The 19517-nt window shown below is 45.0% G+C and overlaps 1 protein-coding gene across 2 annotated transcripts in view; it reads right to left on the bottom strand.

The window, feature by feature from the left end:
* The window catches only part of WDR64 (WD repeat domain 64), a 67887-nt gene that overhangs the window by 29897 nt on the left and 18473 nt on the right, over positions 1–19517 (bottom strand). For both annotated transcript variants that reach the window (XM_083496806.1, XM_083496807.1), the window contains 4 exons: positions 19298–19515; positions 18728–18862; positions 16858–16937; positions 11502–11641 (listed from right to left, as the gene is read on the bottom strand). In XM_083496806.1, coding sequence (XP_083352932.1) covers positions 11502–11641; positions 16858–16937; positions 18728–18862; positions 19298–19515 — 573 coding nt within the window. The remainder of the gene's footprint in view (positions 1–11501; positions 11642–16857; positions 16938–18727; positions 18863–19297; positions 19516–19517) is intronic.

Genomic DNA, 19517 nt, shown 5'->3' with positions numbered 1-19517 from the left:
TTAAAAGGGTTTCTTCTGCATTTTTAAACAGTAATTCAAATGTAGATGCACCTTAAATTTTAAAATGCCTCTTTTGTTTTATATTATTGAATGTATAGTAACATGTGGCATATTCTAGACAAAACACTGTTCCCAGGATCACTTGTGAAAATGCTATAGCACAGTGTAGCCAACAAGCTGCTCTCTAGACCAGTGTTTCCCAACCTTTTTTGGGCAAAGGCACACTTGTTTCATGAAAAAAATCTCGAGGCACACCACCATTACAGCCCCGTGACGTCAGCGCGCAGCGTCACGCCGGGAGGGACATGAATTGCTAGCAAATTACATAATCACCTCCTTGAGGGCTGGCTCATCTTCTCCGAAGGCAGAACCCCATTAATTAACAGCACAGACTCACACCATAGCCAAGACGAGGGGGGGAAACCTCAGTCATGCACAGTCATGCACATGTGGGGGCTAAATGAGGACGAAGACCGGGCAGAGAGCAGGGTTCAAATCACCCCACCTGGCCAGGACAATCCCTGGGTGCTCCCTTGGGCCACTCACCTGACCCACCTCGCAGGGCTGTTGTTGCGAGGATAACACGGGGAGAACCACGCGCGCCCCCGGGAGCTCCTTGGAGGAGAAAGCGGGCGATGAATGCAATGCACGAAATATATGAGAGGCGAGCAGGTTTTGCAGGTGAGGGGCCCCCGCCAGCCTCCGCTTCCAACACCCGGCGCAACGATGCCGAAGTTTCCCCCCAGGCTTGGCTCGGGGAGCAGCGCTGCTCCCCCCCCCGGCTCCCCTTCGCCCTCCCGGCTCTCTCTGCCACCCACTGGGGGCCCCCCTCACCTGCCAAGTCCGGAGCGCCGGTGGAAGTTGCATGCATGCATGCAGGGCGCCGCGTTGCCATTGCATTGCACTGCACTCCATGCAACGCCTGCACGCATGCATTGCCTTGCACGCCCGCCAAGGGGTCTCCCCGCGGTCCGATGCGTCCCCTCCGGCGCGGATGCAGCATTGCAAAAATAAAAAAACCCCGACGCAGCCCTACCTGGGGGGCAGCCTCCGCCGCTCCGCCTCCGCGGGGATCCCCGGGCTCCATCCTGCTGCCCGATCTCTGCGGGGGCGCAGGCAGGCTGCACGGGGTCTGCGCGGAAGAGCCCCTGCCCGCCCGGCCGCCGCCGCGCTCATTCCATGGCCGGGAGAAGAGCGCTTCAAACAAAACGCCCGGCCCACCAGGAAACGTAGTTCGCGCACCCCACGCGGGCGCGGAGCCCAAGGGCGAGGGGACTACGGATCCCGGCAGCCCCCGCGCCGGGGGCGGAGGGGGAGAGGCCGGGTGCAGGGATGGAGGGACGGGTGGGCGCGCGAGTGAGTGAGTGGCAGCCGCCAAGCCTTGGCCGAGAGCCAGGAAGGGCCTCCCCGGAGGAGGAGGAGGAGGGAGGCGCAGAGCGGGAGGGAGGGAGGGAACCCCATGGGTCATCTAGTGACGGCGCCCCAATCGAAAATTTGACTTAAAAAAAAAAATCTTTCGAATTTTTTAATTTTTCCCGCGGCACACCAGGCAACATCTCGCGGCACACTAGTGTGCCGCGGAACAGTGGTTGGGAAACACTGCTCTAGACCAGGCATAGGCAAACTCGGCCCTCCAGATGTTTTGGGACTACAACTCCCATCAACCCTAGCTAACAGGACCAGTGGTCAGGGATGAAGGGAGTTGTAGTCCCAAAACATCTGGAGGGCCGAGTTTGCCTATGCCTGCTCTAGACACTGCACTACAACTCCCATAAGCTCCAGCCAACTTGATCAATAATCAGGGATGATGGGAGTTGTAGGCCAATAACAGGAGGGCACCATGTTGCCAGCTCCACCATAGAATAGCAACTCTATTTGTGTCTATCAATAAGACAGATTTCAATGAGATGTGCAGTGTAAACATACATATAACTACAGTACTCAGAGGCAAGCCACATTCTGTTCAATGGGACTTACTCTCAGGTAAGTGTGTATAGCAGGGGTTGTCAACCTGGTCCCTACCGCCCACTAGTGGGCGGTTCAGGATTCTAGGTGGGCAGTAGGGGTTCTATAGCACAAGCTGAATCCTCCTTCCGTTGAGCACTGGTGGGTGGTAAGGAAATTTTACCAACAAGAAAGATGCATTAATGGGTGGGTAGGTATAAAAACTATACACCCCTGGTGTATAGTTGTAGCCTTACTCTCCTTAGTAAGTGCCATATGATCTGTGCTTTAGAGTTTTGACTTAGCTTTTTTTTTTAGAAAGTAGGGATTTTGTGCAGGATTTACAATGCATTTTTCTATTCTAGTGTTACAGATTTGGAGTGCCAGTGTTTATTAGTGAAGAGTAGAAATCAAGAAATGGTAGTGTTGAGATAATATTTGGGACAATGAAAGGAAAATACAGGCTGCGGCAGTTCTCCTGGGGGTATGTAGCCTATGCTCACTAGCCGGACTAGACTGGCTGAATGTAGCTCATTATGAAACAACAAGCAGAGGTCACCTCAAGAGGAATCCCCCAGGTCTTGGTAAGACAGAGGTTACCAAGGTGGCCGGGAAGGGTGTGAGGTGACAGGAAGGAGCTTCAGGTTTTGGCAGGGTTTTCTAGGAAGAAGAAAGGAAGTCAGGCCAGCACTCCAAGTGGGGGCTGGAGGGCCAGAACCATCTTGGCTGCTGGCTGGGAAGGCGGCAGCCCAGAGACTTGGGAGTATGGTTGGCTGCTCTGGACTCCAGCTGGCAGAAGCCATAAGAGAAGCAGGGAAAGTCACCCTTGAGATGACAATGCTGTAAGATCTGCAACTCCCTCCACGTACGCTCAGGTTGTGTATATATATGAATAAGCCGTATTATATCTCAAAGTCACTACAGTCTGTGCCGTGTCTCGATTCTCAATGGAAACACGACCCAGGGTGAGTGTTTGGAATCGCCTGGAAGCTTGTGCACTGCTCAAAAGAGATTGAGGGTTGGCGTAACAATAGGAAGTCTAAAGCTCTAATCTTGGCCCTACTAATCTGCAATGCAAAACTTTTCTGGGTCTCGCACCCGATGGCCATGTATACACAATTTTCTAAACTTCAGGATTGTATGAACAGAATTCCATTATGAGTTTAGAGAATCTGATCTTACACAATGCTTTTCCATGGAAGGCATGATAGTTTGCCATAAATTATTTGGCAATGGATAAATAATATAGCACTTTGAGCTCATTACGTGATATCTGACAGGCACACTATTCCTTTGCCATTCAGAAGAGAAAGTTGCCATTTCATAGGTAAGTCCCAAAGCTCCTACAGAGAGAGACAGGAACAAACACTTTCACCTTGATCTTTTTCCTCGTCCTGTGGGCATGAGCTGCAGCAATTATGCAAGTGACAAGTTTAAACATGAGTAACTTTGACACAGTTTGCTGCAAGCGGGCTAGGGAGTCAGCGTCACCACTGTGCATGTAACAGTGTACACACACGCATGGCTGCGTGAGGTCAGGCACAATGAGCAGCTGAGAAATTCCAGCACATTTGCTCGGGACTTTTGGAGGTGACCAGCGACAAACCGCTTTGGGGGAAGGCTTTTATTTATAGAGAACAGCGCTATTCTGAGTTCTGACAAATTAGAGAACTTGCCTGGGCAAAGTAACAAATGACCCATGTAGACCGCCATGTGAGTGCTGGTTTTTGAAACGGAAAACTATGAATCCATGCATAGTTTGGTACTGTTGACACCGTATCAAAGTAAGTGCACCTTGAGTGAGATTCCACATGCTTTTGCATGTGATCCCACTGATCTTACTCATGCTTTGCTTCATCTATGGAGAACACATGAGTGTGAGCAAGGTGCTAAGCCCAGTGGAAGAGGTCATCCTGCCCAGGAATTATTTGCTTTCCCCTGTACCTGGAAATGCTTGAAAAAGACAGAGATGTGTATTTAAGAGAGATGTAACTAGCTCTAACACTGTGCCTCTTAAAAATCCCTAAAGAACATTCTTTGAGTTATATGAACTGTCATAACAAAACATTTCAGTTAAGATCTTTTCCCAACAGGCTTCTACAATAACTGAATATAGGTAAAGAATATGAAGGACATCTGATCCTGGAGACTGACATCTTGAACAGTGCTCAGAGCTCAAGTCGCATTAATCTCAGTGGGATGAGATACCATCAGAACTGCAGCTTGATTATTATTATTAGGCATTACATTAAAATTGTCTGGCTTTCACCAGTGTTTTGACTGTGGATTTTACAGTCTTTCTGATAGCACTGTAGTCCACTTACACAATTCAAGAAGTCTATGGAGACCTTAATGCGAGTAAAAAGGAAAATTACAGGCCAGCTGAACAATTATGACACTGAAAGCTATTCCTGGAGGATACAGGTTTCATATCTGGGTTACTTTTCTCACAGAATGTTTCTCCCGTTCAGTTGGCTCTCGGCTACGTAGGGAATGGATGGAATTCTGGCTGTGCTACTGTATTGTTCGGATTTGAAGGAGCCATTTTAAATAATCAGAGGGTGTAATTCTTTGTATGTTTTCTCAGTAAGTCCCATTTTGTGTAAGATTCCAAGGGCCCCAGAAAAAAACAGACAAGGACAGTGCTCAGGGCGGATCATGGTTTCATTAAAATGACTTTAGTCAAAAGTGAGGCCTCCTAGACTCTTTCATAGCTTTCTAATAGCAAGACAGTTTCCCTGGTTGGGGAAGAGAGAGGGGAGAGACTGAGGCACTATACACTTAAAGCAAAGTCCCCTAGGACAAGGGATGGATTGTTAAACTACTCTGCAAGTTCTAACTCTGTGAAGGTAATAGGGGTCTCCTGAAAACTCTCAGCAGCCTTAACAAACTACACTTCCCAGGATTCTTTTGAGGAAGCCATGGCTGTTAAAATGGTAGGATACAGCTTTCAATGTATAGTGCAGATGGGGCCTGAGTACTGGGTTTGAACTGCTCCAGATTCCAGTATGTTACACAACTGGAAAACATGGAGTGGATCACTGTTCAGTGGAGCCTCTGTGTCTAGTATTACAGTCTGAATATCACATGGCTCCGCTCAGAATTCTATTTTGCTGGTTTTAATTTGTTAATATATGGAAATGGCTTTAATATTTAGTCAAGTAGTAGCAGAAAGGGGCTGCCAGTATTAGGGGAAGGAGCCCAAATCTCATTTTGTTTCTTCAGTTGGCAAACGTAAAAATAGACGCCACTTGGCGTCCTGAGACCTCCAACCATAATGAATTTCTTAAGAGTTGCTAGGAGTCTCTCTGTAAAGAGAGGGAGGCAGGGTTGTTGCTGCTACTGATTTTATATATATATATATTGTATCTTATTATGATTTATGTGGAAATTAATCAATTTAGTTTTGTATTTTTGATGCTTAATTTGTTGTCTATGACTACTTTTGTTATGTTTGTAATTAGGTATTCCCCTCCCCCATGCTGAAAGCTGCCTTGAGCATGGCTTTAAATGGGAAGGTGGCATACAAATAAAATGATGTATGTATGTAAAAGTCTTGCCCTCTGGATTATATGTAAAAATCAAGGAGATAGTTAAATACATGCTTAAAGTTGACATCCTATACACTGTAGGTCAGGCATAGGCAAACTCGGCCCTCCACATGTTTTGGGACTACAACTCCCATAATCCCTGACCACTGGTCCTGTTAGCCAGGGATGATGGGAGTTGTAGTCCCAAAACAGCTAGAGGGCCAAGTTTGCCCATGCCTGCTGTAGGTCTTGTTCCTTGAGTTCAATAGGGAAAAAATGGTGGATCGCGTTGCCCCATTTTCATGCAACATGACAAAGGTTGTTCCCTGCTGCTACTTTGAACAAAACCAATATGTAAAAACAAAAATGTACATTTTCACCACTTGACCCATTTCAGTCCATTTTCTTTTCTAGGCCGAAGTGCCAGATGTAGATAGGAAATAGTCTAGAATTTGTTCAAACAGTGAATTTTGCTGTGATTGTTCTTACAGTTCACACCCTATTTATTGCGACTGAGTCTCCATTATAAAATGTACGTCAGTCTTCCATCCAGAGAGCAATGGGGTGGGGGGTGGAGAAGAATGGCTATATTCAGTAAGCCTTTATCAAAGATTTGTATTCACAGATAGGCCCCACAGCTTTCTATTTAAACCCACAGCACTCTGCTGCTTGCTCTCAACAAAGAACCTTTCCGTGAGTAGAAGCAGCCTGCTGAGCCCAGTGCACTATGGGAAACATCTGTCTAATTTACAATGTCATTTCAATGGATGGCGTTGGACAATGTGAACAAAGGCCACTTGGCTGGAATCCGGCTAAACCAGAAGAAACCGAGTGAAGCTGAGTATTTAAAAATAAATTGTGGATATGGCTTACAAAAGTCAGACTTTTGCAACATTACAACTACAGTGGTACCCCGCAAGACGAATGCCTCGCAAGACGGAAAACCCGCAAGACGAAAGGGTTTTCTGTTTTGGAGGCGCTTTGCAAGACGAATTTCCCTATGGGCTTGCTTCGCAAGACGAAAACCCATAGGGAAATCTCCGGGGACCTGTTTTAAATTGCTGGCGGTCGGGAGCAAAGACTTTCACCCACAGCCGGCCTTCAGAAGAGGTCCTGGACCTCTTCTGAAGGCCGGCGGGGGGGCAAAAGTCTTTGCTCCCCCCCCGCCTGCCTTCCCGGGACAGCGGAGACTTCTCCGCTGCCCCGGGCGATCTTAAAATGCTGGCGGGCGGGAGCGAAGCGTTCGCTGCCGACCCCCAGCATTTTAAAATCTCCCCGGGACAGCGGAGGCTTCGCTCCCGCCCGCCAGCATTTTAAAATCGCCCCGGGAAAGCAGGGGCTTTTAAAATGCTGGCGGTCGGCAGCAAAGCCTTCCTGTCCCCGGAGCTTGCGGGGCGGGAGGTGGGAAGAAGGGCTTTTCTTCCCAACGCCAGCCTTCAGAACAGCCTTCTGAAGGCTGGCAGTGGGAAGAAAAGCCCTTGTCCCCCCCCCCCCAGCCTTCAGAAGAGGTCGGGGGACAGACTGTCCCCGGACCTGGTCTGAAGGCGGTTTCCCTAGAAACGCATTAATTGATTTTCAATGCATTCCTATGGGAAACCGTGCTTCGCAAGAAGAAAAACTCGCAAGAAGAAAAAACTTACGGAACGAATTAATTTCGTCTTGCGAGGCACCACTGTATACCGTCTAGAATAGTAACATTTATAACATGACACCCTGAAAGTATTTATGATGTTTACGAATGGAAGTGATTATGTTTTTATATTTGTTGGAAGCTGCCCAGAGTGGCTAGGGCAATCCAGTCAGATGGGTGGGGTACAAATAAAATATAATAATAACAATAATAATCTATTTTTCTGAATGGACGCGGGTGGCGCTGTGGGTAAAACCTCAGTGCCTAGGATTTGCTGATCATAAGGTCGGCGGTTCGAATCCCTGTGGCGGGGTGAGCTCCTGTCGTTCGGTCCCAGCTCCTGCCCACTTAGCAGTTCGAAAGCACCCCTAAGTGCAAGTAGATAAATAGGGCCCGCTTTATAGTGCGAAGGTAAACGGCGTTTCCGTGTGCTGCACTGGTGCTGGCTCGCCAGCTGCAGCTTTGTCACGCTGGCCACGTGACCCGGAAGTGTCTTCGGACGGCGCCGGCTCCCGGCCTATTGAGCGAGATGAGCGTGCAACCCTAGAGTCGGACACGACTGGCCCGGACGGGCAGGGGTACCTTTACCTTATTTTTCTGATTACCGTATTTTTCGCTCTATAAGACGCACCAGTACCATAAGATGCACCTAGTTTTTGGAGGAGGAAAACAAGAAAAAAAATATTCTGAATCTCAGAAGCCAGAACAACAAGAGGGATCACTGTGCAGCGAAAGCAGCGATCCCTCTTGCTGTTCTGGCTTCTGGGATAGCTGTGCAGCCTGCATTCGCTCCATAAGACGCACACACATTTCCCCTTAGTTTTTAGGAGGGAAAAAGTGAGTCTTATAGAGCAAAAAATACGGTAGGTTACTAACTAAGTGGGTATGGGAATGTTGTGGAGACAGTTTTATCTTGATTTAAGCAAAGGATCTGACAAAGTTCTGCACTGTATCTTGGTTAGAAAAAGAGCACTTATCAATAGTTCATTGTCAAATTTTGGGAGGTTTCAAGTGGGATCCTTCAGGGCTGGGACTGATGCTCTTTGACATGTTCATCAATGACTTGGATGAAGAAGCTGATAGAATCTTTATCAGATTTGTGAAGGTTACAAAAGTGTGAGGAAACCTAACACTCAAAAGGCAAGAATAGAATTCAAAATGATCTTGATAGAAAACAGAGCTGGATCCCCCCCCCAATGCCGTTCAACAACAACAAACGCAAAGTTCTGCATTTCGGACAATAAAAAAAATGCACAGGTATCAGACTTCGCAATAAGGAAAGTAATGAGAAAATGCACTGCGTAGAATAAGAACTTGCTTTGATGCAACATCAACAAACCTTCCTGCAAACAACTCAGAATACTCATTAAATAGCCAACATTGTTTAATCTCCCTGCAAAAAAATCAGGATGACTTCCCAGTATATAGATTCTCTGGAAGCACCCTTGGAAACGTAATGTGGAATTGTTGCACTTTGTTCACTGATATGGGGCAGCCACATGATGTCATCATCAAATGGTTGTCTTACTGGGTTTTCCCTGAGTTGCTTCCATCTGTTTTTAGACCACAGATAATCTCGGCCAGTCTCATTTTGAGCTGGGAAGACACATAAGCTTGGCTTCCTCTCTGTTTCAAGTTCAAAAGCATGGCTTTGCTCCAACCCCCCCCCCCAACCTAATAGGGGAGCATGATCAGCTGGAGTTTTAATGCTGTGAGCCCTACCATCTTATACTCAGCTTGTGTAAATGTGTAAATAAAACCATACATCACAACGACACCACCATCTCAGGTAATCTTCAAAACCTCTCACCACTCAGGAGAGACGGATGCGGATAACAGAATGTACTGACATTTCAGGGGCTGAGACCGTTCACCACGCCTCTTCATTTCTGGATGTGAGCTCTTTGAATTGTGGCCAACCTCACATTTCCTCAGGTTTGTTCAATTACACACTTTTAATTGATTTAATTACTCCCCACGGCCGCCGCCCCCCGTTTTATCAGCTTTATCAGGCCAAATTAATTCGCAGCCATAATCTGACAAGGAATGCTGCTGTTCTTCAACCTCAGGAGAGCAGAGTCACAGCAGGTAGTGAATGGAACGTAAGTAGGGAAGCAGATACTGGAACTCAATTCCCCACTCTGGTGTTGCGCTTGCATCATCAACACTAAGTCTTCTTAATTCCCTCTAATAGTTTCCAGAAGGCTTTTGTTTTGCCTTGATACAAACAAAGAATACAGTGGACTCTGGCTGGGCTTGCCAAGAGCTCATTCATGCAATGGTAGGCTGATGAGAAAACAGAAAATACACTTTTGATACTATAGGGATATAGTAAGATGTATCTCCTTGCTACACCTGGCAGGTACATTGCTATATTTTTATTATTAATTTATAATGATTTATATTATATTATATTATATTATATTATATTATATTATATTATATTATATTATATTATATTACTCTGACTCTCTCACTTTCCAGCTTGCAGCTTTCCTTCTACCCGGTGCATTTTTTAAAGAAAAAGACTTCATGGTACTCACCATGAAGTACCGTATTTTTTGCCCTATAGGACGCACTTTTTCCCCTCCAAAAATGAAGGGGAAATCTGTGTGCATCCTATGGGGCTAATACAGGCTTTCGCTGAACCTTGGAGAGCGAGAGGGGTTGGTGCGCACCGACCCCTCTCGCTCTCCAGGCTTCAGAAAGCTATCAGCAAGCCTGGGGAGCCCGCGGGAGTTCCCGCAGGGCTCCCTAGGCTGCGGATAGCAGCCTGCTGCACTGTGCGCGGGGTGTGCTGAAGCAGAGCGCCCCGCGCTTCGGGCAGACATCGGCCAGCCCCACAAGCTCGGGGGACAGCGGGGAGGTGGAGCGCCGCCATACCGCTGTTCCGCAACCTGATTTGGTTTCCCCGACCTGGTTTTGGGGGAGAAATAAAGGAAATTTCCCCCCTTTATTTCCCCCCCAAAAAACTAGGTGCGTCCTATGGGACGAAAAATACGGTAGTTACAGTAAGTGCTACTCTTAACATTGGGGGGAAAGGGTGCCAGTACTGTGTACCCTTGAGCAAACTCAGAAAAAAAAGCATTGCTCCTGGAAGGATAACAACAGGGAGATTTAAAGAAGGAAATATTGGAAACTCAAGGCAGTAGAAACATAAGAGGATTAGTGCCCCACTGAACTTGGAGCTTGGGAAGCCCCAACAAAAATTTATAATTTGGCAGAATATTTGGACTATATGATATGTATTTGTATAATTTGGAATACTTAATGTGATTTGATTTGATTGTTAAAATGGAAAATTTAATAAAAATTATTATTATTTTAAAAAGCATTGCTCCTACCTCACATCACTCCAGTTCTCGGCTCTCAGCCTTTGTCTTTCTAACCACCCATCAGCTGGAGGAGGGGCCTCCACCTTTTTGCCGTCTCGCAAAGATCCACTTCCTTTGTTCCCCTTAATGGCCCATCACCCTGGCCATCACCTCACCGGGAAGCTATTCCAAGAATTAGAAGTGGGGCTCAGGCACTAGAAGGGTCTTGACATACAGCCTACTCCCCCCAAACACACAACACTATAAACTTATATTCCAGTACTATTTTTAAGTGTTATATTCCAGTACAAGTATCAAGAGTGAAAAATATACGTGCAAAACTCAGAAAGGATCAAGATTGCACTGATTGTGCTTTGTTTGTTTGTTTACTTTTTCTCTGAAGTCTCCAGAGAAATTCAAACTCATGGCTAGATCATACCAGTCTCTAGACTGAATTAAATCCATTTGGGACTAAAGAAAGAGGAAAGAAAGTATTGGAGTTACCATGATGTTAATGCAGATTCTTTTTAGAAATGCCGGATAAATAAACAATTTCACTATTTGCAAATGGATATATGCTAACAAGATTTTCTATAGTATCCCTTTCTTCATGCAGCCATTTCCCATATGTTTATATCCTGCTTCCCTGGGCTTTTCCAATATATTCAATAGAATAGAGACCGGGGAAACAGTGAAAAGAGTAGTTTTGGACTAATGCACTGTACAGCTGACTACCTCCTATATTCAGTGCTTTTTTTCCTGGGGGGGGGGACGCAGGGGCCCACATACCCCTAAACATTTTGTGAATCTAAGTTTGGCCTTATTGAGGGGCAGTATTTCAATACGAGTAGGAAAATGAGAATACCCCTGACCATTTTTTAAAGAAAAAAAGCACTGCCTATATCTATTAAGAACTAGAAGGCCTCAAAGGATAGATACCTCAAAGGAAAAGTTGTGGTGTTGTCTCATCTCTCTCTCTCTCTCTCTCTCTCTCTCTCTCTCTCTCTCTCTCTCTCATTTTTACTGACTCATGAGAGAAAGCAGCAGCTTCTCTCAGTAAGACACAGTGAAAAAGTAGTTTACCTTTGCAGTCGAAAGGCTAATAATGTGCTGGTCCTTTTCATTGGTGACAATCTCTGTTATGCTAAATAAATGTCCCATCAGCTTCCCCACTGGCTTCGTATTGATGTTAGGATGCCACAAACGAAGAATTTTATCATCTCCTGGAGAAAGGAATGGACCAGTGAGCCTGTTACCTGGGCTGCACAACAACTCAATACTGGCAGAGTTATTAATATACTGTATTATTATTATTATTATTATTATTATTATTATTATTATCATCATCATCATCATCATCATCATCATCATCACAGACTGGTACATGATATGAGATTATTACCATATCATTTAGCAGTTTGTGGGGGGGTGGGGGGTAGCAGTGCTTACACTTGTATGGTTATTATTTTTTCTATGCATCTCAATCCAACATGCTGCCATTTTAAGATGTAACCTCCATTTTGGAGGGTGGGAAAGCTCTTTGTCTGTCTGTGTTTGTTTGAGCTATTAGCCTGTCAGAAGCAAATTTGTGGGATTTGTATTACTTTCTTCTGTAGCTGCATGTAATACTGTGTTGATATTGCAAGTACCACATGGGAATTCTTAGCTAACTGGTCTAATGGGAGGGAGGGGAGAATTCTGTTTCCTCTCTATGTCCTTATTCCTGCTTAGATAACTGTATATTAAGCACCTTTGTAGTAGATGTTAAGTGTCTGACCAGCACAGTCACAGATTGTGCAGTGTGACTTGGGGTGGTTTTCTTCTAAATATTATGTAGAGTTAGTTGTTGGCCTCCATTGCTCTTGAGGGACAATGGAAGAGTCCACCATTGAGGGTTAAGTCAAACTGTTGGAGAGTTACAGTGCCAGCTGCTGAGACTGATACAGGAGAGACATATCTTATTGCAGCTGGGGCAAATGAAGGCATCCGGTTTTGCTGTTACGGATGCACCATAACATTTCTTCTCTCTGGGCTACTCCCAGAAGTCATTCCTCCTTGGCCATTGATGTGGATACACAACCTGACTGTCTCCAGGCACTGTAGTCATCTGCAAGGAATGTCCACAGCAAGGTTAGTGTTGCAAGCCTTCATTTCACATTTGCAGACATCTTTATAGCAGAGTTGGTCTGCCAACAGGCATGGTGCCTCAAGCCAACTCCCCGTAAAGCACATCCTCAGGAATCCTGCCATTTGCCACTCTGCGTACATGACCAAGCCAGCATAGACGTCTCTGAGACATGAGTGCGAACATACTGGGAATGTGAGCTTGGAAGAGCACATCTTTGTTTGAGACTCTGTCCTACCATGTGCTGCCCAAAATCTTCCTGATGCAGTACATACGGAAGGCATTGAGGCATTGCTCCTGGCGGGTAGTGAGTCGTTGCCTATGACTCATTTTCATAAAGCAGCATGCTTAGCACACAAGCCTGGTAGATCTTCATCTTGGGAGTTGTTAGCATCACAATCCTCCATACCCTTTGGGAAAGATGAGCCATTGCCTTTGCTCCCTTGCCAATATGCTTGTACAGCTCAGTGTCAATGGAAGTTGCTGGTTATGCTACAGCCCAGTTAGACAAAAATGTCTACCACCTCAAGCGTGTGGTCACCCATGCTGATGTGTGGAGTGCTGGCAATATCCTGAGCCAAGATGTTGGTCTTCATCAGGCTGATGGTGAGGCCAAACTCCAAGCAGACTTGGGCAAAGTGGTTGATGAGTCTCTGTAGAGCTTCCTCAGAGTGCGCTGTGAAGGCTGCGTCATGTGCAAACAACATCTCTTGGATGAGAACCGACTGCACGTTTGTCTTGGCGTGGAGACATGCCAGGTGGAACAGACCCCTGTCGCTCCTTGAACGGAAGCACACACCATCTTCAGTCAAACTGAAGGCATATGAGAGCAATAGAGAGAAGAATATCCCAAAGAGACCCACTGAAATTAGGGTTAGGATCCATTAATTTCAGTGGACCTTCTCTGAGTAAAACTTAGTTGACTACCACCCTGTGACACAGGAGTCTCTATTCATCATGTTTCATGCAGATCTGGTGATCCTTCTCCCATGCATATGATTCCTTTGAACTTAACAAGAGCCAGTGTGGTGTAGTGGTTAAGAGCAGTAGACTTGTGTTCTGGTGAAACGGGTTCGCGTCTCCACTCCTCCACATGCAGCAGCTGGGTGACCTTGGGCTAGTCACATTTCTCTGAAGTCTCTCAGCCCCACTCACCTCACAGAGTGTTTGTTGTGGGGAAGGAAAGGAAAGGAGAATGTTGGCCGCTTTGAGACTCCTTTGGGTAGTGATAAAGCGGGATACCAAATCCAAACTCTTCTTCTTCCTCCCATCTCTTTTAGGGGGAGCAACTGCTACCCTGATAGTGACTGCAGAGGTTTTAAGGAACCATCTTCTGTTCCTGACACCTTATCACAGTGTCAGCCTGTTCTGACTAGGACCGATTGATCCTCTGTTGAAAAAAACAGGCACATCTAGAAAGCAGGTAACCAAAGAATGTATAAATTGCTCAAACTAATACTTTGTGACTAGCTATTTTAGACGGGGGTGGCTGGTTTACTGAAATGTTTCAGTAACACAATTTTAAAATGATTTATTTAGCACCTGGATAGGCTCTGGCTTCAGCATGTTTGCTGTTAGCCTTTACGGCAAAGGGCTGTGCTTCATTTCCCAGCCATGTGTTTGGGAAGCCAATTACAATACATGTACTTGAAAAGGAAAACCTGCTGTCAGTCTTTACAGATGCACGCCTTGCATTTTAAAGAAAAAATCAAGGAGGTCTAGCATAATGCTAGTTTTTCCAAACCATTCATCTTCTTCTACTTTTCCATTACTGTCCCTAGGGTAAGGAAGCAGCCACCATGTTTTGATGAATAACCTGAGAAATGCTTATACCAGCCTTTGTCAACCTGGTACCCTCCAGAGGTTTTTGGGACTCCAACTCCCATCAGCCCCAGCTAGCATGGCCAATAGTCAGAGATGATGGTGGCTGTAGTTCAAAGCATGGGGAAGGCACATATTAAAAAGGTTGTTTTGTATCACTATTATGTCTCCATGACTAGGCATAAGACTGCACTCAACTTCCATTGAAACTTCTTTGAGTTCCAAGAATAAAGCTCTGTTATTTCTTATGCATCTTTCATCTAAAATGTCAGCCCAGCAGGCAGGCAGTAGGGATGCTTTTTTGGTGGTGTTGATGATGACACATGGAAGCAGCTGTCCCTCAAACAGAGAACAGTGTGACGATCAGGTGTGGGTAGGTGTGAATGGAAAAAATCATAAGCAATTACATAGTTCCCTGTATTTGTCAAAAAACAGCATGTGCTATAGAACTGGCTCGGAGAAAGTGTTAGGCAGACTTTGAGCTGCGTAACAATGTATAAAAAGGATTTGAAGGCAGCTAGACATCTGCAGCATTCATTAAATTTATGACTTCTAAGAATTATGTTGACATGAATGATGAGCAATAAAAGAATACACTCTCTGTTCAACCTTCTTCCAATACTTCTGAGCAAAATGATGAAAAGACAGTTTTATAAGCAAAGGTTTACTGAGTTATAACTTAGTTTTTCAAATGATTTAAAACAACATTATTCCACTGACAGGCAAGACTTGACAGCACTTTATTAGAACTGTATGGCAACAGCCATGGACAGCCCAGCAATTAATACTAAATATAAATTGCTTTTAGTCCCAAGTATTAGTATTTTGGAGCAGCTGACTCATTTCTTAAATAAGTTCTTGTTTTAGTTGCATGATCAATGCATTCAGCAAATGTTTGTGTAATTCAGTAAAAAATATTGCTAGGATGTCAATTTTTATTTTACAGGGAATAAGATGTTGAAAATTTCAGCCACACTCTCTCTGCTAATCAATAAGAGGATAGCGGTAGCCTAGCTATATTTAGCATCAGACATTTTTATTTTTCTCTGCTGATTGAGATTCATAGAGTAGTGCTATAGCTGGACCCAAATGTGCTCAGTTTTAGACATACCGTATTGGCGTGAATATAAGCCTCACTTTTCCCCCCAAATTCTGACCATGAAAAGTTAAAGTGCGGCTTATATTTGCGACCTTACAGTATGCAGCCAGGAGCAAACAGCGCCCCGCGCATAGTCCTCCATCCTCTCCCTCAAGGCCAGGAAGGGAGACAGTGAGGAAGGGGAAAGGCGCTGGCAATGCAGCACGGCTCCCCCCCCCCCCCATATGCAGCCTGGAATGGAGTGGCTTATATTCATGTATTTTTTCTTTTTTCTCCCCCCTCCCTCCAATTTTAAAGGTGCGGCTTATATTCGGGTGCGTCTTATGTTCAGGCCAATATGGTATTTCTTGTCAATTATTCCACATGCTCACTGCTGCTCAACAAACAACGCTGCTGATCTGAACAACTGGAGGCTCATTGTGATGCTGAATACTAACCTAGCAAAGCCTAGGTGTTCCACCTGCAATTTGAGATGATTATTTCACTTTCTCTATAACAAACCTACAGTACGTCATCCCAGACATGAAACATGAAACTAGGAGAAACACCAACAGTCTGAGATGATGCTATATAGGAAGACTATGTCTACCGTCTGCTTCTTCCTCACATTAGAATATGGCAGGATTGCCTTGATGCTGCTACTTCATCCAGAGACTGATGTAAATTGCAGCTGGTACATTGTTGTCAGGATGGAGCACAGGAAGACAGGAAGTAGCCTTATACCGAGTGAGGCATTGGTCAGGCAACATGAGAACAGGCCTTTTCTGTGGTGGCTCCGCACTTGTGGAATGCTCTCCCCAAGGAGGCTCACCAAGTGCCTTTGAGAGCCAATATGGTGTAGTGGTTAAGAGCGGTAGACTCGTAATCTGGGGAACCGGGTTCGCGTCTCCGCTCCTCCACATGCAGCTGCTGGGTGACCTTGGGCCAGTCACACTTCTCTGAAGTCTCTCAGCCCCACTCACCTCACAGAGTGTTTGTTGTGGGGGAGGAAGGGAAAGGAGAATGTTAGCCGTTTTGAGACTCATCAGGATAGTGATAAAGCGGGAGATCAAATCCAAAGTTTTCTTCTATCTTTAGGAGCCAGGCAAAAACATTCCTCTTCCCCCCAGGCCTTTGGCTGCTTAAGCAAACTGTGGCCTTTTAACCTGTGGGAGGTATTGTTTTTGTTTGTTGTTATAGTATGCATTTTTGTGTTTTTATGTTGTGGAACACCCTGGGATCATTGGATGAGGGCATTATAGAAATAATAATAATAATAATAATAATAATAATAATAATAATAATAATTTATGTTTTGTAGGCAGCAGCAATAACATTGCAATTATTTAGCAACCGAGAAATTTTGGAAACGATCACCAAGACTTATTTAGTAGACTGAAGGCATTTTTACCTACCCCCAGTAACAACAATATTGGCTTTTCCACAGTATGTGAAAGCGTTAACTCCCCTGGGTACTGAGAACTCCCTAACAGGTCTGCAATGACAAGAAAACATTTGATTAAATAAGGCTATAAAGTCTTATGCAAGGGTGGTAGCCTGTTCTCTCTTCCAAAATGGAAGGAGTAATGAGTAACATTAGCCAAAGTAGTACATAATTGTCCAGGTTTTTGTTCCCGAAACATCACCAAGGAGCCATCAGAGCCAGGATCAGATCCTTACTCCAGGTTCTGCCTGGTGAGTCCTCAACCCCTCAGGGAGGAAAGGACCCCCCCCCCCCCCATCACAAAGTCCCTTCAGTAATAAAAATTGTAAATTCCGTCTGCTATCCCTGGGCTCGCCACCAAGGCTGGAAGCTCAGACATCCTTCCACACCTAACCCTTTCTCACAGTTCTTTCTCTTATGGCTCTCACTCTGTCTCCTTGTTTTATCTCTGTAACCCCATATAAATAAGTATTCTGCTCTGCTGGCTTTGCTGGGGCAGAGGCTCTGTCCTTCTTTGCTCCTTAATTTCTCCTTCGTTCAATAATAAGAAGGGCCACAGCTCAGTGGTACAATCCCCAGCACCTCCAGGTACGGCTGGGAGAGAAGCCTGCCTGCAAACCTGGAGAGCCACGGCCAATTAGGGCAGACAGTACTGAGTTAGATCAACCAATGGCTTTGTCACGGTCTGGCTTACGGGCGGTCGAAGTCCCGGCTGAGGATGTTGGGACTGGGGGCAAGACGGCGGGGTGGGAGCAGCAATAGGAGCTAGGAAGCCAGGAGTCAGGAAGCCAAGGGTCTGAGGGTCAGAGAGCCGGGAGTCCAGAAGCCAAGGGCCCGAGTGTCAGGAAGCAAGGAGTCAAGAAGCCAAACGCAGCAAGGCAGGAAGTGTGTTGCTGTGGTAAAGAGCCAAAGGGAAATGCTGACCTTATATCCCTTCCCGGCTCTTGCCACCAGGTGCTGTGAGTTACCAATCGGCTTCACCTGTGCGGCTGCGCCTTACCTCTTCAGAACAAACTTAGGAAAGCCCCAGTTCTGCAAAGCGCTACCAGTCACAGTGCCTGGCTCCTGCATGCACTCCTGACAGGCTTGTCTTGGTATTAGGCAACTTCCTATAGTCCTATGTAGTGGGAGCAAACCCTTTTTTGTATTTGACTCTACGTGTGTGTGTGTGTGTGTGTGTGTGTGTGTGTGTATAAACTTTATAATGTTATGGTATTCATTGTGTGTTTGAATGATATTTGGGGGGGATGATAGTTAATGCTGATGTTTGCTTTTTTCTGAGAATTACCTATTTGCTTATACTTTATAGCATGTACTATATCTTCTTTAGTATTATAAAAAGACAAAAATCTTCAAATGACTGTTGAGATTGTAAACATGAAATTTCATTAAAAAATTAAAAAATTGTCCAGTAGCACCTTGGAGACCAACTAAGTTTGTTCTGGGTATAAGCTTTCGTGAAGTGTGCATGCACATGAAAACGTATACCCAGAACAAACTTAGTTGGTCTCTAAGGTGCTACTGGACATTTTTTTATTTTTAAAATTTATTTCGACTGCGTCAGACCAACATGGCAACCTGCCTGAATGACATTTCATGTCACTTCTATGGTGTACAAGAAAGAAACCAACATTTCAGACTAACAGTGTGTCCTAATTTGCAAGATAGTTGTATAGTTAGTTCATGATCACTTTGGTAGGCTTTAGATAACTAATTTTGATTTCATTAAAAAAAACCCCACAGCTCATATAACTCACAATTCCTTTAAAGTTTTCAATTTGACTTAACCCATATGTGTGACTATTTGTATGAAAATAATATATAGTACAATAAGGACTTACGTGTTGTCTTCAAGTCTTCTCAGGTCATCCAAAACCAAAGAATGAACACTGTCCAAAGAGCACGATCCAAAACAATTCAAGGCTGGAAAGTATTTGACTTTCACAACCCAGTCCTCATGTAGCTTGCGTCTAATGCTGGGGGTGATAAAACAAAATACTAATTCAAATATCTACGTATATAAGAAACTGGGCTCAAATGGAATATAAATTATAAGCTCTATACCAAGTAAATAATTTGAAATGGGATTCTTCATGGTTTGCTCTAACCGTATCCTACTGATGTCAAGGAAAACCTTGCCCATTGTTCTATACTAGGTATCCCCAAACTCGGCCTTCCAGCTGTTTTGGGACTACAACTCCCATCATCCCTAGCTAATAGGACCAGTGGTCAGGGATGATGGGAATTGTCGTCCCAAAACAGCTGGAGGGCCGAGTTTGGGGATGCCTGTTCTATATGATATTTATGTTCTCTTTGTGTCAAGAAGTGTGGCAACTTCCCATCATGGGCTCTATTTAAAAACAATAACTTTCAGTCTCAATAATGAGAATTGCCAAAGTATCTGGACTTACCTTTTGAATTTCCTAGAATCGATAACCATAATTTGTGCTTTCTTTTTAGCTTTAGATTGCTTCAGGCCGAAGTCATCGCTGGTCATGGTATACATATTTACGTATCCCCCATCATCCCCCAGTAAGATGTCATCCTTCACTAGTAGTTCTGCTGGTCGCTGAACAGCACAAACACAAATAACGCAATGTTCCACGGGTTTGATGATAAAACAATTGTCCT

This window comes from Podarcis liolepis (genome assembly GCF_965112155.1).
Source record: "Podarcis liolepis genome assembly, chromosome: 3".
In the NCBI taxonomy this organism is placed as follows: domain Eukaryota; kingdom Metazoa; phylum Chordata; class Lepidosauria; order Squamata; family Lacertidae; genus Podarcis; species Podarcis liolepis.
The sequence above is the reverse complement of the archived record's forward strand: the minus strand, read 5'-3'. Positions and strand labels throughout refer to the sequence as shown.